This window comes from Oncorhynchus tshawytscha, linkage group LG20 (genome assembly GCF_018296145.1).
Source record: "Oncorhynchus tshawytscha isolate Ot180627B linkage group LG20, Otsh_v2.0, whole genome shotgun sequence".
Classification (NCBI taxonomy): Eukaryota; Metazoa; Chordata; class Actinopteri; order Salmoniformes; family Salmonidae; genus Oncorhynchus; species Oncorhynchus tshawytscha.
Window position 1 is genome coordinate 38,546,079 of NC_056448.1, and position 27,363 is coordinate 38,573,441.

The 27,363-nt window shown below is 43.6% G+C and overlaps 1 protein-coding gene across 1 annotated transcript; it reads left to right on the forward strand.

Moving 5' to 3' along the window:
* Window positions 1–6,809: 6,809 nt before the first annotated feature.
* On the forward strand, window positions 6,810–10,823 carry cdk9 (cyclin-dependent kinase 9 (CDC2-related kinase)). Its single transcript, XM_024381594.2, has 8 exons — window positions 6,810–6,938; window positions 7,094–7,207; window positions 7,582–7,663; window positions 7,853–7,943; window positions 8,102–8,268; window positions 8,532–8,703; window positions 9,103–9,251; window positions 9,685–10,823. Exons 1-8 carry the CDS (start codon window positions 6,898–6,900, stop codon window positions 10,048–10,050), a joined length of 1,182 nt encoding a protein of 393 aa, XP_024237362.1. The 5' UTR covers window positions 6,810–6,897; the 3' UTR covers window positions 10,051–10,823.
* Window positions 10,824–27,363: the final 16,540 nt, after the last annotated feature.

Below are 27,363 nucleotides of genomic sequence, written 5' to 3' on the forward strand. Positions count from 1 at the left end.
TCACCGCCATTGGACTCTGGAGCAGTGGAAACGCATTCTCTGGAGTGGTGTAAAGCTCACCGCCATTGGACTCTGGAGCAGTGGAAACGCATTCTCTGGAGTGGTGTAAAGCTCACCGCCATTGGACTCTGGAGCAGTGGAAACGCATTCTCTGGAGTGGTGTAAAGCTCACCGCCATTGGACTCTGGAGCAGTGGAAACGCATTCTCTGGAGTGGTGTAAAGCTCACCGCCATTGGACTCTGGAGCAGTGGAAACGCATTCTCTGGAGTGGTGTAAAGCTCACCGCCATTGGACTCTGGAGCAGTGGAAACGCATTCTCTGGAGTGGTGTAAAGCTCACCGCCATTGGACTCTGGAGCAGTGGAAACGCATTCTCTGGAGTGGTGTAAAGCTCACCGCCATTGGACTCTGGAGCAGTGGAAACGCATTCTCTGGAGTGGTGTAAAGCTCACCGCCATTGGACTCTGGAGCAGTGGAAACGCATTCTCTGGAGTGATGTAAAGCTCACCGCCATTGGACTCTGGAGCAGTGGAAATGCATTCTCTGGAGTGATGTAAAGCTCACCGCCATTGGACTCTGGAGCAGTGGAAACGCATTCTCTGGAGTGGTGAATCACACTTCATCATCTGGCAGTACGACAGACGAATCTGGGTTTGGCGGATGCCAGGAGAACGCTACCTGCCCCAATGCATAGTGCCAACTGTAAAGTCTGGTAGAGGAGGACTAATGATCTGGCGCTGTTTTTCATGGTTCGGGTTAGGCCCCTTAGTTCCAGTGAAGGGAAATCTTAACGCTACAGCATACAATGACATTCTAGACAATTCTATGCTTTCAACATTGTGGAAACAGTTTGGGGAAGGTCCTTTCCTGTTTCAGCATGACAATGCCCCCGTGCACAAAGCGAGGTCCATACAGAAATGGTTTCTTGATATCGATGTGGAAGAACTTGACTGGCCTGCACAGAGCCCTGACCTCAACCCAATTGAACACCTTTGGGATTAATTGGAATGTTGACTGCAAACCAGGCCTAATTGCCTAACATCAGTGCCCGACAGCACTTATGCTCATGGCTGAATGGAAGCAAGTCCCTACAGTCCCTAGATAGCTATCTAGCTCAGTTGCCTATGGAAAATCATCTTAAGACAATTAAGAAGTTATTTGAGAAGTTTGTAAGAAAATAATGAATCCTGAAAGAAATGTTTGAGGAATTGCACGAACCACCATACGTTTTTGTATAAGAAGTGTTTTGTGAAACTGGGCCCAGTGGCCATTTCCAAGTCGTAATACAATAACTTTATTTTCAAGAATCACATTTCTTCTTAACTTTTTTGCTTAAGGAGAAACAAGGAATAACGTAAGAATATTTCCAAGAATCTTCTTGAAGAATATCAAGTTTGCTTAACTTTCTTCACAAGTCTATAGCTAAGGAAAAAATGTCAGTTAAGAAAACTCAAGAAGGTTTTGTGAATCTGGGCCCATATCCTTAGCTCTGACCTGGACCAGAGCTATGGATTTGTCTGGAACAGTTACACAATTTATTTTAAAGGGCGGCTAAGGTTTAGGCTTACCTTCTACTTCCGCCATGTCGTCATTCCCATCATTAGACCCATGACATGAAATGTGGCCATTTGTTACATCATTTGCTAAGCATTAACAGCACTAGTCCAATAATTATATGTCTGAACTTTAATTCAAATAGATTATAATTGCTCTTTTTTTCTTAACTTTGAGGGTGGTGATGCCTGTTTGAAACAGTACAGAATGTTTCTGTTTTTCATCGAAAGTAATAGTAGGCTTATTGCTTCATAAAAATGTTTTATTTAACTTAGTGTTTTTCATTACAAAAATAACAAATGTGCTTGAAAAGCCAAACAAGCATCCAATTAAATGACATAATAGTAGTTTATACATACATCGACAGTTTGGGGTCACTGATGAGGGATTCCAGTCACACTCCACACTGCAACATTACAGCATTACATGTCAATAAATTGAGAGTAAACAGTGACAGTCCCATCAGGCCATTTGAGTTGTTGGAGGTTTGTTTAATAGTCATACTCAAACCAAGCAAGGATCAGACTCCGAACAGCACTTTTTCAAAGTTTGTCTCTTTTGCGTAGCCTACTGTGTTCTCTTGTATAAACCGTGACCTATTTGAAAGATCGCATTGTGAGATAAATCAGTTAGACAGTTTTGATAGTAGCCTACAATACATGACTGTGCACTGCATTGCAACAAGTATTCTTGGAAGCACAGGATGTATTCATTACACCAATTATGTTTCAAAACATTTAGTCTGCTACAAAACATTTTTACCACAGAAACCAGTTACTCCAAACAGAAAACGTTTTGCAACGAAAATTAGTGTTTCTATTGGACAAATCTAGGTAGGTCTGTCCCCGTTTTGTTTGCTCTGTTTGGTTCTTAAATGGAAAACTGTTTCCGTTGCAAGACACCCATGGAGTGTATTCATTATGTCTTGTAACATAGTAAACAACGGAGTAAACGTTTGCAGCAGATTCTGCGTAATGAATACAACCTGGCTACACTACTACACACTAGCTGACTGATTGATCTACAAATAATAATGATTTATTATTTATGATGCAAGGTGATTTGTAGATCAGTCAGTCAGCAGTTGTTTTGATGCCCTCCAACATGGCCATTGACAGTAGCTACTCCAGCAAAGATAATACCCATAAAACCTAGTGGTCAAACAGGTAAAATGGGTCCAATTGCTTTTCCACCATACATTTTTCCTGTCAGGGATTTTAGAAACACAATAAGGGCTGTGTTTCATGTAGGCTTACCGTGGTGTGGCATTTTGATAATCATGTAAATCTCTCTAGGACAAGGTGACTTATCAATATATTCGCCTGTATTTACCCCCCAAAAATGAAACACTAGTTAGCTGCTAATGTAGCTATCATAAAGAACTACAAATGCCATGAAACTTCAGAATCGAGATAGTTAATCCAGAGATTCTTATCTAATGTTAGCTAAATGTAGTAATTAATAGATTGTCTACATTATTTAAATGTACATTTCTGTGAACTGACTTGTGCAAGTTTTAAATTGACACAATACCTGTTAGCAAAGACATCAGCTACCAATGATATGCAGAAGCTTGCTGGGATTTGTAGTTTTGCATGATGTCTACTTTAATGCTAATTAGCATTTTTGAATCTGAGAGTAATAGAGCCGAATATATTGATAAATCAAATCAAATCAAATTTTATTTGTCACATACACATGGTTAGCAGATGTTAATGCGAGTGTAGCGAAATGCTTGTGCTTCTAGTTCCGACAATGCAGTAATAAAAAGCAAGTAATCTAACTAACAATTCCAAAAAAAAAAACTACTGTCTTATACACAGTGTAAGGGGATAAAGAATATGTACATAAGGATATATGAATGAGTGATGGTACAGAGCAGCATAGGCAAGATACAGTAGATGATATCGAGTACAGTATATACATATGAGATAAGTATGTAAACCAAGTGGCATAGTTAAAGTGGCTAGTGATACATGTATTACATAAGGATGCAGTCGATGATATAGAGTACAGTATCAACGTATGCATATGAGATGAACAATGTAGGGTAAGTAACATTATATAAGGTAGCATTGTTTAAAGTGGCTAGTGATATATTTACATCATTTCCCATCAATTCCCATGATTAAAGTGGCTGGAGTAGAGTCAGTGTCATTGACAGTGTGTTGGCAGTAGCCACTCAATGTTAGTGGTGGCTGTTTAACAGTCTGATGGCCTTGAGATAGAAGCTGTTTTTCAGTCTCTCGGTCCCAGCTTTGATGCACCTGTACTGACCTCGCCTTCTGGATGACAGCGGGGTGAACAGGCAGTGGCTCGGGTGGTTGATGTCCTTGATGATCTTTATGGCCTTCCTGTAGCATCGGGTGGTGTAGGTGTCCTGGAGGGCAGGTAGTTTGCCCCCGGTGATGCGTTGTGCAGACCTCACTACCCTCTGGAGAGCCTTACGGTTGAGGGCGGTGCAGTTGCCATACCAGGCGGTGATACAGCCCGCCAGGATGCTCTCGATTGTGCATCTGTAGAAGTTTGTGAGTGCTTTTGGTGACAAGCCGAATTTCTTCAGCCTCCTGAGGTTGAAGAGGCGCTGCTGCGCCTTCCTCACGATGCTGTCTGTGTGAGTGGACCAATTCAGTTTGTCTGTGATGTGTATGCCGAGGAACTTAAAACTTGCTACCCTCTCCACTACTGTTCCATCGATGTGGATAGGGGGTGTTCCCTCTGCTGTTTCCTGAAGTCCACAATCATCTCCTTAGTTTTGTTGACGTTGAGTGTGAGGTTGTTTTCCTGACACCACACTCCGAGGGCCCTCACCTCCTCCCTGTAGGCCGTCTCGTCGTTGTTGGTAATCAAGCCTACCACTGTTGTATCGTCCGCAAACTTGATGATTGAGTTGGAGGCGTGCATGGCCACGCAGTCGTGGGTGAACAGGGAGTACAGGAGAGGGCTCAGAACGCACCCTTGTGGGGCCCCAGTGTTGAGGATCAGCGGGGAGGAGATGTTGTTGCCTACCCTCACCACCTGGGGCGGCCCGTCAGGAAGTCCAGTACCCAGTTGCACAGGGCGGGGTCGAGACCCAGGGTCTCGAGCTTGATGACGAGCTTGGAGGGTACTATGGTGTTGAATGCCGAGCTGTAGTCGATGAACAGCATTCTCACATAGGTATTCCTCTTGTCCAGATGGGTTAGGGCAGTGTGCAGTGTGGTTGAGATTGCATCGTCTGTGGACCTATTTGGGCGGTAAGCAAATTGGAGTGGGTCAAGGGTGTCAGGTAGGGTGGAGGTGATATGGTCCTTGACTAGTCTCTCAAAGCACTTCATGATGACGGATGTGAGTGCTACGGGGCGGTAGTCGTTTAGCTCAGTTACCTTAGCTTTCTTGGGAACAGGAACAATGGTGGCCCTCTTGAAGCATGTGGGAACAGCAGACTGGTGTAGGGATTGATTGAATATGTCCGTAAACACACCGGCCAGCTGGTCTGCGCATGCTCTGAGGGCGCGGCTGGGGATGCCGTCTGGGCCTGCAGCCTTGCGAGGGTTAACACGTTTAAATGTCTTACTCACTTCGGCTGCAGTGAAGGAGAGACCGCATGTTTCCGTTGCAGGCCGTGTCAGTGGCACTGTATTGTCCTCAAAGCGGGCAAAAAAGTTATTTAGTCTGCCTGGGAGCAAGACATCCTGGTCCGTGACTGGGCTGGGTTTCTTCCTGTAGTCCGTGATTGACTGTAGACCCTGCCACATACCTCTTGTGTCTGAGCCGTTGAATTGAGATTCTACTTTGTCTCTGTACTGGCGCTTAGCTTGTTTGATAGCCTTGCGGAGGGAATAGCTGCACTGTTTGTATTCAGTCATGTTACCAGACACCTTGCCCTGATTAAAAGCAGTGGTTCGTGCCTTCAGTTTCACACGAATGCTGCCATCAATCCAAGGTTTCTGGTTAGGGAATGTTTTAATCGTTGCCTCAAAGCGTCACACCAGGGTTCGCCTACACGAAACACTGCCCTTATTATAAGTGTTTCTAAAATCCCCTATGGGTTCAAATGAATGGTGGAAATACAATTGGAACCATTTCTTTGTTTTACTGCTAGGTTTTATGGCTATTATGACACCTCCACTGTGGGGCTCTATAGGAGGAGTTGTCCACAAAGCCAAGACCTGAACCTCAGAGCCTACCTTCTATTGACCCTGTTGACTCATCAGTAGGAAAGATTTGTTTCTCTTTTGGTCCATTCAACAACAGAGTGATACGAACCTTGTTCCAGCAGGATGTTGAACCTTATGTCATGCCTTATTGGAATGGATTTATTGATAATATCTGTTGGAAAAAAGTTTGGATGTTGCCACACACATACCTACTTGTTAACAAAATTAAGGAAGTTTCCTTTAAAATTATTCATAAATATTATCCTGCCAACCACTATATGAAGAAGTTTAAGGAAAACATCAACTCAAATTGCTCCTTTTGTAATGACCACCCAGAAACAGTGTTGCATCTTTTTTGGCATTGTATGCATGTAAGAAAACTGTGGCAAGACATCAGTAGGTTTATAATTGAACACGTTTATGAAGATTTTATACTATTGTGGAGAGATGTACTGTTTGGATTCTTTACATTCAATAGAAATAAGCTGAAACATTTTTATGTAATTAATTTCATTATTCTTTTGGCCAAATTTCATATACACAAATGTCAATTTACAAACAGAAAACCACATTTTCGTACCCTACAAAAAGAAATTGAACTGTATTTTAAGACGGTTAAATGCTCTACTAACGAAAAAGCTGTTAGAGTTGTAAGTACATGTATGTCCCTTAAGGTCCTTGTGTAATTGTAATGTGATATTGTACCCCCTAGCCCCGCCCCCAGCCCCGCCCCTAGCTCGATTGTCCATTGTTTGTAATCTATGTATGCTTGTGTTCCCTTGTGTGCTTTATGTATTGATTTGTTGTTAATAAAATAAAAAGGTGTCCACAAAGCGGTAAACGGGCTGTCTAACTCTTGTCTATCCTTTCTTTCGGATTGGTTGTCTCATTATAATTTTTAAAATACCCGGGTTGTTAACGTCAACTTCCTGTTTGTATTCAACGGAGAGAGATGCTATACTATTAGACACTCATTGGCCTCCATACAAAAACTCCTTTGTGTGCGAAAACTAAAAACGCCACCTGCTGGAGAGAGACAGATTTTCCGCCGAGTTGGGCCTCTCGCTTCCATTTTGTAAAGTTTGTGAAAGCAGAAAGACTACATTACCCATCTCGCTTCCTCTTTGGTAAAGTTTGTGAAAGCACAACGACTACATTACCCATTTCGCACTGGGCACGCACGGATCCGACGGAACAAATAAGGATGCAGCGAGACAAAACAGGAAACGCCGCCGGGGCTGAAAAGTATGAATATATTCATATCTAATGTCCATTGTGTGATTTAACGTTGTGTAGAACATATATTATCTAATTCTGCTTGATTTGGTGTACTTATATTAGAGTAAAATTATGTAATTCTGGCGAAACCTTTCCCTAACGTGACCCTTTACTTTTCTCAGGCCTGACCGGGAGGCCGCCATTATGTCCAAATACTACGACGGAGTCGAATTCCCTTTCTGTGATGAGTTTTCTAAATATGAAAAGCTTGCCAAGATCGGCCAAGGGACCTTTGGGTAAGATTTCTAGTAGTTATTTAGTGAAAAGGTTGCCGACAACAACATCACTAACGTTAAGGATAACGTATGTTGTTACGTTCGCTTTAGCCTGACAGCAAGCTAGCTACAGTAGCTTGTTTTCTTGAAAGACAACTAACGTTAATATATCCAGCTAGTTTAGCAATCTAAAATGCATTTGTCGACACCTGCATTTGCTGTTTTATCCACACCTGTGTTGATAGTGACGTTAGGTTCTGAGTTCATAACCTGAATATAAACATAACTAAGGTAACTTCACGTTAGCTAGTTTCAGAAGAACACTTAGCATATTTGATTTTCTTGTCATTGGCACGCGTTCTATATTTTCATCTTACCATACTTTACCTTTCCAGGGAGGTGTTCAAAGCCAAACACAGACAGACTGGGAAGAAGGTAGCACTAAAGAAAGTGTTGATGGAGAATGAGAAAGAAGGGGTAAGAGGGACAACAAAGCCACGTCTCTAACTATCTGACCTGCATGAGATTAATATCAACATTCCAACATTATACACACAGAAGATGCATGCTGTCAGAAACTGTATAATATTTATTGGATGGGCTAGTGGTAAACTATGGCACACTATAAACATACATGGATGCAAATAGTAATCTTCTTTGTCACAGTTTCCAATCACTGCTTTGAGAGAGATCAAGATTCTGCAGCTCTTGAAACATGAGAACGTTGTCAACCTCATAGAGATCTGTCGAACCAAAGGTGAGTATCAGTCATGCATTCCCAGTAGCAACCTACAGCTTGCATTGGGCCGTCCATATTGTTCGTTGTCAAAAAGTAGTATTGGATTACCAATCCAGACTAGTGTGTGGAGTGGTTGCTTGTGTGTGTAATTACTCAATCTTCTCATCAACACACAGCCACCCAGTTCAACCGCTACAAAGGAAGCATCTACCTGGTGTTTGACTTCTGTGAGCACGACTTGGCAGGGTTGCTAAGCAACGCCAATGTAAAATTCACCCTGGCCGAGATCAAGAAGGTGATGCAGATGCTGCTGAACGGACTCTACTATATCCACAGAAACAAGGTGAGGCTACGGTCCATTTATGACACTCCCATCCATAGTCACTGTAACCTAGAATGGGAAAAACTAATGATCATAGACAGCACAGTAGGGTTTGGATCAAAGCCGTAGTTTGAAAAGGGTAAAACGTTTTTAGACTTAATTTGATTCCTATTGTACAATACAACAAACCTGTATCATCATTGCTGGTCTTTTCACCAAATGCACTGCATTTTGAATTCAGCATTTAACATTGTGCCTCTCGGTGGACACGTTCCTCCTCTCAGATCTTACACAGAGACATGAAGGCGGCCAACGTGCTCATCACCCGTGACGGCGTGCTGAAGCTGGCAGACTTTGGGCTGGCGCGAGCCTTCAGCCTGGCCAAAAACAGCCAGGGCAACCGCTACACCAACCGTGTGGTCACACTCTGGTACAGGCCCCCAGAGCTGCTGCTAGGTAAGGAACCCATCTGGAGCATAGTGAGGGTACATGCCCAAATCCCCTAACCTCTCCTCCAGTACCCCCAGCCAGTCCACTTTTGAGCCGTATTCGAGAACTAACACAGCTGATTTAACTAATGGATGACTTGATAATTAGGTGACCATTTTGAATCAGCTTTGCTACTTCTGGAAAACATCAAGTAAGTGAGGGTAGTCAAGGAGAGGTTTGGGCAAAGGACATTTTTCAAAAGGTGGCATTTCTTTAAAAGCTATATGTAACTCTATAAATAACTTCTTATTTTTTTACACAATCCCATGCTATTTATACAGTTACAGACATTGATATGCTGAGCTTGCTTGTAGCAATATGTGTAATTGAATGGCATGTAAAATGAGAACTACATTGTTTTGTCAGGCGAGAGAGACTACGGGCCTCCCATTGACCTGTGGGGTGCAGGCTGCATCATGGCGGAGATGTGGACACGCAGTCCCATCATGCAAGGCAACACAGAGCAGCACCAGCTCACACTCATCAGTCAACTGTGTGGCTCTATCACAGCAGAGGTATGCACACAAACCACACTCAAACACACACGGACGCATACCTACACACAACCAGGATCAATTACAGTCAATAACATTCAGCCGTGGGCCGAGTTTTCCTTGAGCTGATGATTGGGGGGGGCATTGTTATAAATAATTTGTACACTGCAAATTGAGCTCAAGAATCACAAACAGATAGTATTTGACAAAAACAGAATCACTGCCAACCTTTATTTCAATGGGATACGATCACACGTTCCTCTATTTATCCACGGGAATACTTGAAAAGATCACCTAAATTAAAATAACTTGATTTCTGACACTGGGCTGATTTCTTTGATTTTACATTCTTATGTCCAAGGAAAATAATAAACACCACAGTGTAACCACCAGTGTAACACAAACAAATTCTCATTCACCATTCAATTCCTAACCTGAACTCTTCCCCCATCAGGTATGGCCGGGCGTGGACAAGAAGTATGAGCTTTACCAGAAGATGGAGCTCCCTAAGGGCCAGAAGAGGAAAGTGAAGGACCGCCTCAAGGCCTATGTCAAGGACCCGTACGCCCTGGACTTGATTGACAAGCTCCTAGTCTTAGACCCGGCGCAGAGGACGGACAGCGACGACGCTCTGAACCACGACTTCTTCTGGTCGGACCCCATGCCCTCGGACCTGAAGAACATGCTCTCCACGCACAACACGTCCATGTTTGAGTACCTGGCCCCGCCCCGCCGGAGAGGTCACATGCCCCAGCAGCCAGCCAATCAGAACAGGAACCCGGCCACAACGAGTCAGACGGAGTTTGACCGGGTGTTTTGATTGGACTAAGGAGTTGGAGGAGGGCGAGTGGCAGACTGTTGCAAGGCAGAAAGTGGCCAGCCTCAGTTGGCGTAAGACTGATTTTAGGGAACTGTAGCGTTCTTTCCAAGTGGAGGCTATTGTGGGGGCAACATGAGGAAAATGTGGACGTTTCTTCAAGCAGTATTGTTCTCCTGTTCATGTTCTATCACATTAGTCTGTCCTCTGCCTCGGACATTTGATAAAGCGTTGAAATAGTACTGTGTTATTGGGTGGGATTTCAATTCAATAACTAATTTGCTTCTTACGCTTACTTGACCTTGTCTTGGAAGATGTGAAAGGTTTTATAGGGTGTAAAGGATTTGTGAGGAACTAGGCCTACGCTTCAGCTACATGACGGCTAGATGGAGCTGTTGCTCTTTCACAAAACCTGCCCGGTCCTTTCAGAGTCAACAAAGACAGGAAGCAAATTATTGGATTGGTATCCAGCACTCCATGGGCATAGACGCGCGTTCAGTGGGTTGCTCTGAGGATAATTCCTCTAGTGTTGGAACACGTCCAAGAACCACACACACACAGAACCACACACACAAAGGATTGACACAAGCCATCAAGACAGCGATTCTTATCGCTAGAACCAATAGTTTCCTCTTTTCTTTTTTTTCACTGTTTTGTTCATTTTAAAACATTTCTTTTTTATATTGTACGATCATGAGTTTTGCCAGGTATCTTTGTGGTGTATGCGATACGTTGTCAGTATAGTTACACTAATAAACCTCACTGATACACTGCCATTTATTGTCCTGGAATTATTGTCCTGTCTGACATCACTCTATGGAGAATGGCAACATGGAATCTTATAGCAGGATTATAAAGCATATTTCCACTTCGATAAAAAATCATTGAGACAAGCGAGCCATTTGACTATAAAGCCACCCTATATGTGCATTGATAATGGTGGTTAATAGAACATTTCACCAATGACTTATCGTTCCCAAACAACCATTTGGCACTTATTTCGGTATAGCTAGAGAGTTAGGCCAGGATTCAATCCGATTACCCTTTGTTCTCTATGTACCAGTTAAAGGTCATTTTAGAGTGAGCCGATATGCAGCATTCACCCTGAATGCAGTCCGCTAGCACAGGAACATTGCCAACAAAGCGTGATCGGATTGAATCCTGGCCTTAGGGTTCATTCAGGTAAGCAACAGTTCCAGGCCTCAGAATAGTTGAAGTGGAGCTTTACTATTGCTGTCACCTACTTGCTCAGATGGATGTAGTAGAATCTAGATGTGCTTGGGATTTTAAAAAATGACATTGGCAGATTCCCTGTAACAATTTTGTATACCATTACAGTACTACTGTTTACAGTTGTGGAAAAAATGATTACCAATCTGTATCTGAAAACTGTCTGATCCATTTAGGTCTCAACTTCTTAAGAGTTAAATTAGTAGAATTGATAAGGTGAAATTTGGTTATGCATCAGTAGTTCTGTTATGTCAGTTACTGACAGTCAATTAGCCCATGTCAGCTAAAAGTTTTATATTTAACAAAAATAAACACGACATGTTAAGTACTGGTTTCATGACATAAAATAAAAGATCCCAGAAATATTCCACAAGCACAAATAGCTTATTTCCTGCAAATGTTGTGCACAAATTTGGTTACATCCCTGTTAGTGATGTTTTTATTCTTAATCCATCCACCTGACAGGTGTGGCATATCAAGAAGATGATTAAACAGCATGATTCACAGGTGCACCTTGTGCTGGGGGCAAAAGGCCATTGAAAAATGTGCAGTTTTGTCACACAACACAATGCCACAGATGTCTCAAGTTTTGAGGGAGTGTGCAATTGTCACAATGACTGCGGGAAAGTCCACCAGAGCTGTTGCCAGATAATTTCATGTTCATTTCTCTACCATAAGCCGTTTCCAACTTCTTTTTAGAAAATTTGGCAATACGTCCAACCGGTCTCACAACCGCAGACCACGTGTAACCACGCCTGCCCAGGACCTGTAAATCTGGCTTCTGCACCTGCGGGATCGTCGAAGGGGGGGGTACGGATGGGTATTTCTGTCTGTAATAAAGCCCTTTTGTGGGGAAAAACTCATTCTGATTGGCAGGGCCGGTCCTTGCCGCTCTGCCGCCATGGGCAGGACCAAAAAAATACAGCCCCCATCTAAAAAAAAATTCCCCAGACAAAGTTATTTCAATTTAGGTTCTGAATGAAAGGTGAAAAGGTATGTTTAAAGTCCTTTTCCAGGACATTGAAACCTTCAAAAATAGTTTTTTTTCCAGATGTTGAAATCAGATATGAAAGTTGAAATTTCTGAATGAATGTTGAAAATATGTATTTTCGGATTTTGAAATCAGCCAATTTCTGGTTGTTAAAAAGTAATTTATAGACGTCTATAAAGGCTGGTCCAGACAGGACAAAATCTGAACCAAACATAGACATTTACGATTGGTTCAGATTTGGTCCGGACTATTCGATCAGAAACCTGTATGATGTAAAAGGTGTCAGTCTCATTACATTGTCCTTCATTTTATCTCCAGCCTGTAGGCTACAGAAAAGGCCACATACTCTTTCTACCTTATCCTATATCTGCTACAAGATTTATGTTAGATCATTTTTTGGACAGAACATTGATGGAGCACTACAGAGATGCATCTCTCCAACAGCACCCTGGAGAGGCACGCTGGGAATGGACAAGCTAAATATTTTGCGCCCCTACCTTTGACAAAGTTGCCACTGCTGATCAAAGGGCGGCATCATCACATTTCAGATTGTTGCATGTTGCGTTTATATTTCTGTTCAGTATAGATTGCTAAATTAGAACTAGATTCAATCAGTTCTGCGTTAACCCGCGATAACCGACAACTGCATAGCAGTTTCATTGTTTTTATTTAGGCAATCTCAGAGGTGTATTACTGCATTGGTGGGCTGTCAAATCAGCCAGTCGGATGCACCGACTCTTATTAGTAATAATCCCATGCAACCTTGTTAAAGTTGGAACACTGGAATGTGTGATGTAATATACACCTGTGTTAGGTTGATATGAATCCTTATTTTGTTTAATCATTTTCAATTTGAGTGTCATTATTTCTATATAGCCTACACTTTCTCGTTCTGAATTTCTTACGTGAGTGGGACAAGCCTTAGTCCAGCTATCTAACTTGTAGTGACCCCCCATTGATTTTGTTAGTTACTCTTACTCAGATTTCTAAATGTTGCTTAGGGCCCCCCCCAAAGGCTAAGGCCCGTTCTGACTGCATGTGTGGGTATGGCTGTAGGTAAGCAGACCTGCGAGCCACTGTGGCCCCTCATGATGAGTTCAGATTTTTTGTGGCCCGCAACCCAATCAAGGTTGACCATCTCTGCTCTAAACTAAAGAGCTATGAGGTCAGCTTAGAAAATGTTGTCAAAAGGGAACGATAAGATGGTTTGTGCTAATTAGGCTACATCTACACAGGCAGGCCAATTCTGATATTTTTTCCACTAATTGGTCTTTTGACCAATCACATCTGATCCTTTCACATTACAAATTTTTCTGAGCTGACCTGATTGGTCTGCCTGTGTAAATGCAGCATTGGTGGTTCATGGCAGAGAAAAGTTGGATACCGCTGGTTAAGTATCTGTGGCTTGCATGCTTTTATGGAGCTTTGGCCCTTCTCATTTAATGAGATTACTCTGGACCTTATACAGTGCTATGAGAGCACTAGGGTTAGGGTTAGACAGACATTATTTATATTCATTTGGGGGGTGGGGTAGTTGACCTCCCTCTTCAGCTTGACCTGGATAGAGACTCTGATCATCCAACCGTGTGTGTGTGTGACAGAGTGGAAATTCCTCCCTCAGTACACAGCGTACTCAATAAGCACCATCATACCACTGACCCAGAAAAGCTAAGGTGTTTTCTGGATCCGAAACGACTACTTCTAGATCTCAGGAAGGCGGTACTAGTGATGCATTTATCCACCACCCTTTTGACTTCCTATTCCAGCGACCTCAGCATGAATCCATGTATGATCCTGGTCACGGAAACACTGTGACAGTGGAAATTCTGACCGGACCATGAACTCTCACCCTTTTTCACTGTAACACAACCTACTCAAGAGGCACAGTCTGGAGGTGTGTGTCTGTGTACACACACACACACACACACACACACACACACACACACACACACACACACACACACACACACACACACACACACACACACACACACACACACACACACACACACACACACACACACACACACACACACACACACACACACACACACACACACACACACACACACACACACACACACACACACACACACACACACACACACACACACACACACACACACACACACACACACACACACACACACACACACACACACACACACACACACACAAACAACTCTCGTCATCTTATCCCACTGTGCTTAAGCCTGTTAGTGAACTATATAGAGCCACACTTGAGGGGTCTAAGGGATAAAATAGCATACACTACATGACCAAAAGTATGTGGAACATCTCATTACAAAGTCACGGGCAGTAATATGGAGTTGGTCCCTCCTTTGCTGCTATAACAGCCTCCACTCTTCTGGGAAGGCTTTCCACTAGATGTTAGAATATTACTGCAGAGATTTGCTTCCATACAGCCACAAGGTCAGGCACTGATGTTGGGCGATTAGGCCTGGCTCGCAGTCTGCGTTCCAATTCATCCCAAATGCATTCAATCAGGTTGAGATCAGGACCAGTCAAGTTCTTCCACACTGATCTCGACAAACCATTTCTGTTTGGACCTTACTTTGTGCATGGGGGCATTGTCATGCTGAAACAGGAAAGGTCCTTCCAAAAATTGTTGCCACAAATTTGGAAGCACAGAATCGTCTAGAATGTCATTGTATGCTGTAGCATTAAGATTTCCCTTCACTGGAACTAAGGGGCCTAGCCCGAACCATGAAAAACAACCCCAGACTGTTATTCATCATCCACCAAACTTTACAGTTGGCACTATGCATTCGGGCAGGTAGCGTTATCCTGGCATCCGCCATACCTACATTTGTGTGTCGGACTGCCAGATGGTGAAGCGTGATTTATCACTCCAGAGAACGCATTTCCACTGCTAATGGCGAGAGTCTAATGGTGCAGAGCTTTACAACGTTATTGCTCCTGGACGTTTCCACTTCACAATGACAGCACTTACAGTTGACCGGAGTAGCTCGAGCAGGGCAGAAATTTGACGAACTGACTTGTTGGAAAAGTGGCATCCTATGACGGTGCCACGTTGAAAGTCACTGAGCTCTTCAGTAAGGCCATTCTACTGCCAGTGTTTGTCTATGGAGATTGCATGGCTGTGTGAAATAGCCAAATCCACTCATTTGAAGGGGTGTCCACATACTTTTGTATGTGTAGTCTATTTTATACACACTAGATATAATTCAAGTGTGTCTACTTACAATGCACAAAAATATAAACGCAACATGCAACCATTTCAAAGGTTTTATTGAGTTACAGTTCATATAAGGAAATCAGTCAATTCATTAGGCCCTAAGCTATGGATCTTACTTGACTGGGAAAACAGACATGCATCTCTTGGTCACAGATACCTTAAAAAAAAGGTAGGAGCGTGGATCAGAAAACCAGTCAGTATCTGGTGTGACCATTTGACTCATGCAGCGCGACACATATCCTTCGCATAGAGTTGATCAGGCTGTTGATTGTGGCCTGTGGAATGTTGTCCCACTGCTCTTCAATGGCTGTGCCAAGTTGCTGAATATTGGCAGGATCCAAGGGTGAGCATGGCCTACGTTCCATGGAAGAACTACGACATGTTCAGCTTACAGGAATTGGTTTAGATCCTTGCGACAATCCTGTGGATTGTCATGCTGAAACATGAGGTGATGGCGGCAGATGAATTGCAAGATAATGGGCCTCACGATCTCGTCACGGTATCTCCGTGCATTCAAATTGCCATCGATAAAATGCAATTGGGTTCATTATGCCTGCCCATACCCTAACCCCACCGTCACCATGGGGCACTCTTTTCACAATGTTGACAACCACAAACTGCTCGCTCACACAACGCCATACACACGGTCTCCCATCTGCCCGGATTCAGTTGAAACCAGGATTCATCTGTGAAGAGCCCACTTCTCCAGCGTGCCATTGGCCATCGAAGGTGAGCATTTGCCCACTGAAGTCGGTTATGACGCTGAACTGCAGTCAGGTCAAGATCCTGGTGAGGATGACGAGCACGCAGATGAGCTTCACCTGAGACGGTTGCTGATAGTTTGTGCAAAAGTGATTTGATTGTGCAAACCCACAGTTTCATCAGCTGTCCGGGTGATTGGTCTCAGATGATCCCGTAGGTGAGGCCAGTTGGACGTACTGCCAAATTCTCAAAATTGACGTTGGGGGCGGCTTATGGTAGAGAAATGAACATCAACTTCTCTAGCAACAGCTATGGTTGATATTCCTGCAGTCACAGTCAATTGCACGCTCCCTTAAGACATTTGTGGCATTGTGTTGTGTGACAAAATTGCATATTTTAGAGTGGCCTTTTATTGTCCCCAGCACAAGGTTCACCTGTGTAATAATCAGGCTGTTTAATCAACCTATTGATATGCCACACCTGTCAGGTGGATGGATTATCTTGGCAATGGAGAAATGCCCACTAACAGGGATGTAAAGAAATTTGTGCCCAAAATTTCTCAGGGGAAATAAGCTTGTTGTGCGTATGGAACATTTCTGCGATCTTTTCTTTCTGTGATCTTTTCTTTCTGCTCATGAAACATGGGAACAACACTTTACATGTTGTATTTATATTTTTGTTCGCTGTACATGGTTATATCAGGGTTATTAGCTATGTTCACTTCAGGATCTGGCTGCTGTGATCCAAACCTTGTGCCAAGAGGCAAGGTCTTATGCACTACATCCTACAGTTGAGGAGGTCTTCTGCACTACATCCTACAATAAAGGAGGGAGGTCTTCTGCACTACATCCTACAACAAAGGGGGGAGGTATTCTGCATTACATCCTACAATGAAGAGGGGAGGTCTTCTGCACTACATCCAACAATCAAGTTCATGGCCAAGAGGATAGGGGGACGGGGATGTAAGTGGCATGACATTCATTGACCCACTAAATTGGCCGATCTGTGCAACAAGTTGAGGTTTCTTATTTATTTATTTTATTTTTCATTTTACCTTTATTTAACCAGGTAGGCAAGTTGAGAACAAGTTCTCATTTACAATTGTGACCTGGCCAAGATTAAGAAAAGAAGTTCGACACATACAACAACACAGAGTTACACAAGGAGTAAAACAAACATACAGTCAATAATATAGTAGAAAAATACATCTATATACAATGTGAGCAAATGAGGTGAGATAAGGGCAAAGGCAGCAAAAAGGCCATGGTGGTGAAGTAAATACAATATAGCAAGTAAAACACTGGAATGGTAGATTTGCAGTGGAAGAATGTGCAAGGTAGAGATATAAATAATGGGGTGCAAAGGAGAAAAATAAATAAATAAATACAGCAGGGGGAGAGGTAGTTGTTTGGGCTAAATTATAGATGGGCTATGTACAGGTGCAGTAATCTGTGAGCTGCTCTGACAGCTGGTGCTTAAAGCTAGAGAGGGAGATAAGTGTTTCCAGTTTCAAAGATTGTTGTAGTTCGTTCCAGTCATTGGCAGCAGAGAACTGGAAGGAGAGGCGGCCAAAGGAAGAATTGGTTTTGGGGGTGACCAGAGAGATATACCTGCTGGAGTGCGTGATACAAGCGGGTGCTGCTATGGTGACCAGCGAGCTGAGATAAGGGGGGACTTTACCTAACAGGGTCTTGTAGATGACCTGGAGCCAGTGGGTTTGGCGATGAGTATGAAGCGAGGGCCAGCCAACGAGAGCGTACAGGTCGCAGTGGTGGGTAGTATATGGGGCTTTGGTGACAAAACGGATGACACTGTGATAGACTGCATCCAATTTATTGAGTAGGGTATTGGAGGCTATTTTGTAAATGACATCTCCGAAGTCGAGGACCGGTAAGATGGTCAGTTTTACAAGGGTATGTTTGGCAGCATGAGTGAAGCATGCTTTGTTGCGAAATAGGAAGCCAATTCTAGATTTAACTTTGGATTGGAGATGTTTGATGTGAGTCTGGAAGGAGAGTTTACAGTCTAACCAGACACTTAGGTATTTGTAGTTGTCCACGTATTCTAAGTCAGAGCCGTCCAGAGTAGTGATGCTGGACGGGCTAGCAGGTGCGGGCAGGGATCGGTTGAATAGCATGCATTTAGTTTTCCCTGCGTTTAAGAGCAGTTGGACGCCACGGAAGGAGAGTTGTATGGCGTTGAAGCTCGTCTGGAGGTTAGTTAACACAAAGAAGGGCCAGAAGTATACAGAATGGTGTCGTCTGCGTAGAGGTGTACCATTGACTCACCAGCAGCAAGAGCAACATCATTGATGTATACAGAGAAGAGTCGGCCCGAGGATTGAACCCTGTGGCACCCCCATAGAGACTGCCAGAGGCCCAGACAACGGGCCCTTCGATTTGACACACTGAACTCTATTAGAGAAGTAGTTGGTGAACCAGGCGAGGAAATCATTTGAGAAACCAAGGCTATCGAGTCTGCCGATGAGGATGTGGTGATTGACAGAGTCGAAAGCCTTGGCCAGGTCAATGAATATGGCTGCACAGTATTGTTTATTATCGATGGCGGTTAAGATATCGTTTAGGACCTTGAGTGTGGCTGAGGTGCACCCATGACCAGCTCTGAAACCAGATTGCATAGTGGAGAAGGTATGGTGGGATTCGAAATGGTCGGTAATCTGTTTGTTGACTTGGCTTCCGAAGACCTTAGAAAGGCAGGGTAGGATAGATATAGGTCTGTAGCAGTTTGGGTCAAGAGTGTCCCCCCCTTTGAAGAGGGGGATGACCGCAGCTGCTTTCCAATCTTTGGGAATCTCAGACGACACGAAAGAGAGGTTGAACAGGCTAGTAATAGGGGTTGCAACAATTTCGGCAGATCATTTTAGAAAGAAAGGGTCCAGATTGTCTAGCCAGGCTGATTTGTAGGGGTCCCGATTTTGCAGCTCTTTCAGAACATCAGCTGACTGGATTTGGAAGAAGGAGAAATGGGGAAGGCTTTGGCGAGTTGCTATGGGGGGGTGCAGTACTGTTGACCGGGGTAGGGGTAGCCACGTGGAAAGCATGGCCAGCTGTAGAAAAATAATTATTGAAATTCTCAATTATAGTGGATTTATAGGTGATGACAGTGTTTCCTATCCTCAGTGCAGTGGGCAGCTGGGAGGAGGTGTTCTTATTCTCCATGGACTTTACAGTGTCCCAGAACGTTTTGGAGTTTGTGTTGCAGGAAGCACATTTCTGCTTGAAAAAGCTAGCCTTGGCTTTTCTAACTGCCTGTGTATATTGGTTTCTAACTTCCCTGAAAAGTTGCATATCACGGGGGCTGTTTGATGCTAATGCAGAACACCATAGAATGTTTTTGTGTTGGTTACGGGCAGTCAGGTCTGGAGAGAATCAAGGGCTATATCTGTTCCTGGTTCTAAATTTCTTGAATGGGGCATGCTTATTTAAGATGGTGAGGAAGGCATTTAAAAAAATAATCAGGCATCCTCTACTGACGGGATGAGATCAATATCCTTCCAGGATACCCAGGCCAGGTCGATTAGAAAGGACTGCTCGCTGAAGTGTTTCAGGGAGCGTTTGACAGTGATGAGTGGAGGTCATTTGACCGCTGACCCATTACGGATGCAGGCAATGAGGCAGTGATCGCTGAGATCTTGGTTGAAAACAGCAGAGGTGTATTTAGAGGGCAAGTTGGTTAGGATGATATCTATGAGGGTGCCCGTGTTTATGGCTTTGGGGTGGTACCTGGTAGGTTTATTGATCATTTGTGTGAGATTGAGGGCATCAAGCTTAGATTGTAGGATGGCTGGGGTGTTAAGCATGTTCCAGTTTAGGTCGCCTAGCAGCACGAGCTCTGAAGATAGATGGGGGGCAATCAGTTCACATATGGTGTCCAGAGCACAGCTGGGGGCAGAGGGTGGTCTATAGCAGGCGGCAACGGTGAGAGACTTGTTTTTAGAGAGGTGGATTTTTAAAAGTAGAAGTTCAAATTGTTTGGGTACAGACCTGGATAGTAGGACAGAACTCTGCAGGCTATCTTCGCAATAGATTGCAATACCGCCCCCTTTGGCCATTCTATCTTGTCTGATAATGTTGTAGTTAGGGATGGAGATTTCTGAATTTTTGGTGGTCTTCTTAAGAAAGGATTCAGACACGGCTAGGACATCAGGGTTGGCAGAGAGTGCTAAAGCAGTGAATAAAACAAACTTAGGGAGGAGGCTTCTAATGTTAACATGCATGAAACCAAGGCTATTACGGTTACAGAAGTCATCAAAAGAGAGCGCCTGGGGAATAGGAGTGGAGCTAGGCACTGCAGGGCCTGGATTCACCTCTACATCACCAGAGGAACAGAGGAAGAGTAGGATAAGGGTACGGCTAAAAGCTATGAGAATTGGTCGTCCAGAACAGAGTAAAAGGTTTCTGGGGGCGATAAAATAGCTTCACGGTATAATGTACAGACAAAGGTATGGTAGGATGTGAATACAGTGGAGGTAAACCTAGGTATTGAGTGATGATGAGAGAGGTTTTGTCTCTAATGAGCAGGGCTAGAGGCTCTACAGTGAAATAAGCCAATAAACACTAACCAGAACAGCAATGGACAATTCATATTGACATTAAGGAGAGGCATGCTTAGTCAAGTGATTATAAGGGTCCAGTGAGTAGTGAGGTTGGTTGGGGTAACGGCGATTCAGACAGCTAGCCGGGCCATCGGTAGCAAGCTAGCATAGGATGGAGGTCTGTTTTTAGCCACCTCGTGCGTTTCCATCGGTAGATTAGTGGGGTTCCGTGTGGTAGAGGGGACCAATCCAATTGGCAAAATAGTTATAGTTATAGTGACCCATGAAAAATTGTCCAATAGACCTATTCAGATAACAACCGATAAGACAGCTAACGATTAGCGGGCCGCAGATGGGCGTTCAGGTAACATCGCAACGGAGGGGCCAGTTGGATAAGTCCCTCGGGCAGATAACGTCGCAACGGAGGGGCCAGTTGGATAACTCCCTCTGGCAGATAATGTCGCAACGGAGGGGCCAGTTTGGATAACTCCCTCGGGCAGATAACGTCGCAACGGAGGGCCCAGTTGGATAACTCCCTCGGGCAGATAACGTCGCAACGGAGGGGCCAGTTGAATAACTCCCTCGGGCAGGTAGCGTCGGTAGTCCAGTCATGAAGGCCCGGTGACTCTGAACACCATGCACCCACCAAACACAACATATCCAAGTATTCTCTTTGTAGAACTGTAGTATTTCTTATAGACGTTAGTAGTATCTTTCTCTTCTACTGTATATATGTAATATATTGCCATAACTGTTCCTGCATACTGCTGTGTAAACTCACCTCGGTCTTCAGAGTAAATAAACTTTATCTTGAATACAATCCATGTCTACTTAGTATTTGCTACTTATTTACTTGCCAACAAATGAAAGTTTAAATGATACACCAACTCCCTGCATCATTTGTAGCAGTAAGATTGTAGCCAATTACTTCCAAATACATCTCTTGAATATCACAATTTATTGATCCAGGAGTTAAATTCAACACTTTATTGGTTTCTGATGCAGCTGGAATCATTTAGTCACAAGTCAGTCACTTGTACAGAAAAAGGATGTAAAACACGATTATATACATAGGTAAAACAGCTAGCAATATCTATAGCACAATGCAGTTCTGAGCATACTACGCATTTCATATTCTACTACAACGTCAGCCTAATTGATTATGAATGTTGTGTTGGCTGAATGTTCCAGGCAGGGTCCTGAATGTTCTTCAGCTTGTGAGCCTCATCTTGTTTTGGGCAATGGCAGCTGGTCTGGCAGAACTTCATGAGCTCCATGACCTTAGACTCATAGACTATACACTTTGGCTCCTGCCAGCCCTGTGCAGTCTTTTCCTCTTCCGAGTCAGATGATGTTGAGCTTGAGCTTGTTCCTGGCTGGAAGCTTTCATCCAATGGGTCAACAGGATTTGTACTATTAAAGCTGGTGTCAGGGTCAGCAGTAGCAGCAGTAGGATTAGTCTGTAGGACATAACCTAGCCAGTGATTAACCACCATTTTACTAATTTGTCCCTATCAATACACACTCAAACAAAGTACTATATCCACCTGTTCCCTTCATGTCAATAGATCATGCATACTAACCTTAACACACAATACCCACCCCCAAAAGACACCAATTTAGACTTCAATCTTTGCATAATCAATCAATCAATCAAATGTATTTATAAAGCCCTTTTTACATCAGCCGATGTCACAAAGTGCTGTACAGAAACCCAGCCTAAAACCCCAAACAGCAAGCAATGCAGATGTAGGAAAAACTCCCTGGAAAGGCAGGAACTTAGGAAGAAACCTAGAGAGGAACCAGGCTCTGAGGGGTGACCAGTCCTTTTCTGGCTGTGCCGGGTGGAGATTATAACAGTACATGGCCAAGATGTTCAAATGTTCATAGATGACCAGCAGGGTCAAATAATAATAATCACAGTGGTTGTAGAGGGTGCAACAGGTCAGCACCTCAGGAGTAAATGTCTGTTGGCATTTCATTGCCGATCATTCAGAGTTAGTGACAGCAGGTGCGGTAGAGAGAGAGAAAGAGAGAGTTGAAAACAGCAGGTCCGGGACAAGGTAGCACGTCCAGTGAACATGTCAGAGTTCCATAGCCACAGAAAAACAGTTGAAACTGGAGCAGCAGCACGACCAGGTGGACTGGGGACAGCAAGGAGTCATCAGGCCAGGTAGTCCTGAGGCATGGTCCTAGGGCTCAGGTCCTCCGAGAGAAGAGAAAGAGAGAGAATTAGAGGGAGCACACTTAAATTCACACAGGACACCAGATAAGACATGATAAATATTCCAGATACAACAGACTGACCCTAGCCCCCCGACACATAAACTATGCAGCATCATTTCTGGAGGCTGAGACAGGATCAACTTGGCTTGCATAATACAGAGACAACTAAAGTAGAAGTTGTAGCTAGACTACTTGTAAACACACCAGCTATGACAACAAGTCACAGACCATGTTTATGCCTAGCTACAGCATATTTATTTGCTCATTATGGAGTCATGGAAAGATTTAGAAAAGGTGACACACTGGTACCTAGGACTGGAAATAGCCAGGGACATCACGATTGCATATACATATTGCTCACCATATGTCAGTCGACAACGGAGAGCCAGAGAAAACAAGTTCTGATCAGTTGTGGAAATTAAACCGCTGAAAGCCAATTGGCTCCCTATTTAAACAGAAGATGGAGAACAAGCTATGAAGGAAAACGTTTTGGTGCAGGTACAGCCAACTAGCGCAAAAATAATATTGCCATATTGTCAAAACGATATGATATATCATGAAAAATAATATCTCCATATGTAACTATCAATTTTTCCCCCATCACTACTAGTTCCTGGTGCTGAGCTTGATGCCACAGCAGATCTTTATGGGATCAGAACTCTGTAAATAGAACACATAGGCCAGTAACGTTAGCCTCTGTGGTCCTGTAGGCTGTAGCTAACATAACGTTAGCTGGCAAAGTTACAAATCACTTCGCCAGATAGCAGCTGGCTAATTACAATTATTTGCTTTGGAATGTCTAGCCAGCATATTATGAAAGCTAGCTAGATTTTGGTTTAGATTAACAAATGTAGTTTGCTAACTAGTTAAGTTAGCTACATTACCTATGCTCGACTTCTTAGTAAAGCAACCAATGAAATGTTACCCTTTCTTGTAGTTTGCATACCCAGGTACTGAGCACCACACCATGACTAAACTTGACATTTGTCTGCACAAAAACACAAATAAATAGTTATTCGCTAGCTTATGTTCTATGAATGAGTGTCTGGTCCAGTGAGTAACGTTAGCTACCTGTTGACATCCATTCTCAACTGGATCCACCTCGACAGGGGTGGTACTACGTCCTGACATTGCTATTCATTCTGGATATTGTGGTTTGCTGTCCTTCACCTACCGGTGACCTGTCCTTGACCTATTGGTATGAGTTGCTGTGGCAGATGTGCGAAAGTTCAACTGCCTTTGGCCTACCAATGAGTGTGAGCGATGCTGATATGTCAGGAAGGCCTGATACAAGCCGAGAGATCACACAAATAAAGAGAGATACTGTGTTCTTGGAATGCATTGTCTCTCAGTCAACAGAACTCTACTAAGACTGACATGAAGTCCACAGAAAGATTAAACATGTTGAACAACATGTTATGCAATAGCAGCTAACCATACACATGACATCTGACGTCACAGTCTCGACATTTGGTAACGACAAACATTGGAATAAAACGTTGTACCTATTATTGCATAATAACAGGGCTACATCGGTTTTTTAAGTAGCCATATTGTCAAGTCGCATTAAGATAATGGCTGTTCTAAGGTTTTGTAGGTTTATCCAACAAATGTCCACAGCTGCAGGATACAACAAATGCCGCCAGAAATACAAGACTTTTGTACAATTTTCTAAGCAAATACCTGGTAAGTGTGAAATGAATAGCTACCAAAATACCTATTTAAGTGTTCCTGTAGTTCTATTAGAAACGTTTTGACCGTGAAGGATCTTTATATTATTAATAGCCTGTGCTCTCTACCATGGCCCTGACCTGGCCTTGTCTGGCCCTGACCTGGCCTTGTCTGGCCCTGACCGGGCCTTGTCTGGCCCTGACCGGGCCTTGTCTGGCCCTGACCGGGCCTTGTCTGGCCCTGACCGGGCCTTGTCTGGCCGTGTCTGGCCCTGACCTGGCCGTGTCTGGCCCTGACCTGGCCTTGTCTGGCCCTGACCTGGCCTTGACGTGGCCCTGACCTGGCCGTGCCGTGGCCCTGACCTGGCCTTGACCTGGCCGTGCCGTGCCCCTGACCTGGCCTTGACGTGGCCTTGACCTGGCCGTGGCCCTGACCTGGCCCGTCTTTACCACTTATAAAGTGGAGTGAATAAAGCATGCTGTAAATCAGCCTGCAAGAAAGAGAAGAGAGGAAGTGTGAAGCTTCAAGTTCAAGTCTTTTAATACCCACATTGCAGTCATAGACACTGAATTACATAGGTATGGATAAAATAAAAAAGGATCAGTGGTGTAAAGTACTCAAGTTAAAAATACTTGAGTGTACTACTGAAGTCTTTTTGTATATATATATATATATATATATATACATATATAGCATTATTGTTTTCTGTACTTTACTTTATAATTTATATTTTTTACAACATTTACTTTTACTCCACTACATTCCTAATGAATTTTACTCCATACATTTTCCCTGACACCCAAAAGTACTTACATTTAGAATGCTCAGGCAGGACACCATTATGGTTCAATTTACGCACCTATCAATATAACGCGTTGTCATCCCTACTGCCTCTGATCTGGCAGACTCAATATAACTACGTTTCCCCTGGCCCAACTCAATCACTCCATTACAATGTCATTGGTGTCATGATTTGATGCAGATTAAGGGCCATCTAAAGATATCCTTCAGTGGCTTGGTCCCAGATGTGGATGTGCTTGCCTTCATCTAATTCCTTCAACTAACTATTATTGTCATGACAATGGGAACACGACAGGCAGTGAGGAGTTGGCCAAAGCACAAACAGATTGGAGCAAGGCTAATCTTTCAGAGAAAGTTCCTATGACTCGAGTTGTCTGTGCCAGCCTGGGCTCTCAAATGTTCCAGCATGTCTTTGCAGACATTCTAGACATTCTAGTTGTTCCCACAACTGTTCCCACAACTGTTTGTCCTGTTGCATCTCTGGGTTTTCCATTTGTATCTTAGTAACACTGTGAGTAACACTGTGATAGCAATCCTATTGGAAAATGTGACGCCTCTGAACAGAAAGATGTATGCCTGGATTCAATCCGCTCATGAGTTTTTCAACAGTGCCCTGTAAAAAAAGGCAATGCTCCTGTGTTCGCAGCGATCGCATTCACAATAAAAGCTGAAAATATCAGCTCAACTGGAAATAGCCTTGTAGTGTCAAGCTTGCTACCACACATGATCAGATTGAATCCCAGCCATAGACATGATTTTGACTGTCATAAAGTAATCCAATTTCAGAGAAACAATGATGTCCAGCACTGACAATAAAGCTCAGAAAGGTTGAAGAAGCGAATTATCAAGCTTAGAGAAACATCAAGCACTTGCTCTGCCTGTGGGGCGAGTACAGTCTTTAAATTTGAAAAGCTACTTAGCCCCTTAGGGCCACCGTACTTGTGACTGCTGTAATGCCATAAAACAGACGAAACAACCCCTTTGCAGAGCTCTGACAGTCTTTATTCAATAGCAACCTGCCGTTACCACCCAGGACCAAGCCATACCACAGTCGCAATGTTCACTGCTGTGCGTCAGTCTGTCAACTCCTCCATGACGGCTCTGAGGGCTCTCATTGAAGCAGTTCCTTTAACAGCCCCAGTAAAGCGTCTAAATGGATGCCAGTTGAATGGCTTTATTGCACCTCTGATTAAATCAGCATAAGCCGGTCAATAGCCCGTAAAAAGCCTAGTGGTCAGACAGGCAAAGCCCAGTTCTGGCAGCTCCCAGGGGGTGAGATCTGGGCAAAAACATTTGGAGCTCTCGCTGCTCTACTGTACTGTAAGGGAAGTGCTGTTTTAGGATTACACAACGCCTGAGGTGACATATTGTATGGCCTTCAGTCACTGAGACGATGGCTGGATGGTTCTGTTAACTCACTGGAAGAACGGCAACCATGTTGGGGTAATTGGAGTTGAAGTCAATTCAATTATATATACACATCACTGGTTCAAAATCATTTGCATTTTTAGGTACTATTAATTAATGGGAATGAAATGTGTTTATTTTTTAGGAATGCTCCTAGACAATAGGAGTATCAAGTCATTGAGTTCATATATAATGTTCATCAATTGTTGAACTAGAATTCACCCCCACCTCTTCCCTCCTATAAAAGATTTCCCCTCTCCATTCTGGCAAGAAGGGCCAATTACCTGGCTCTGAGTGCTCTCCCCAAACTCTTCTGGCAAAAAGGTCACAAGCCAAAAAGGTAAAGAGTTTGGATATGTATTTTTTGAAGTGTCTAATTTACTCTCCCAAGATTAGTAGAGGAACTCAGAAGAGACTTTGTAGCAGGGGCGGCTCGCTGAACCAAAATACTTGCAACCTGGAGGCCTTTGTTGGCTCCCTGAGCTAGCGAATGCATTGGTGGACATTTTCAAA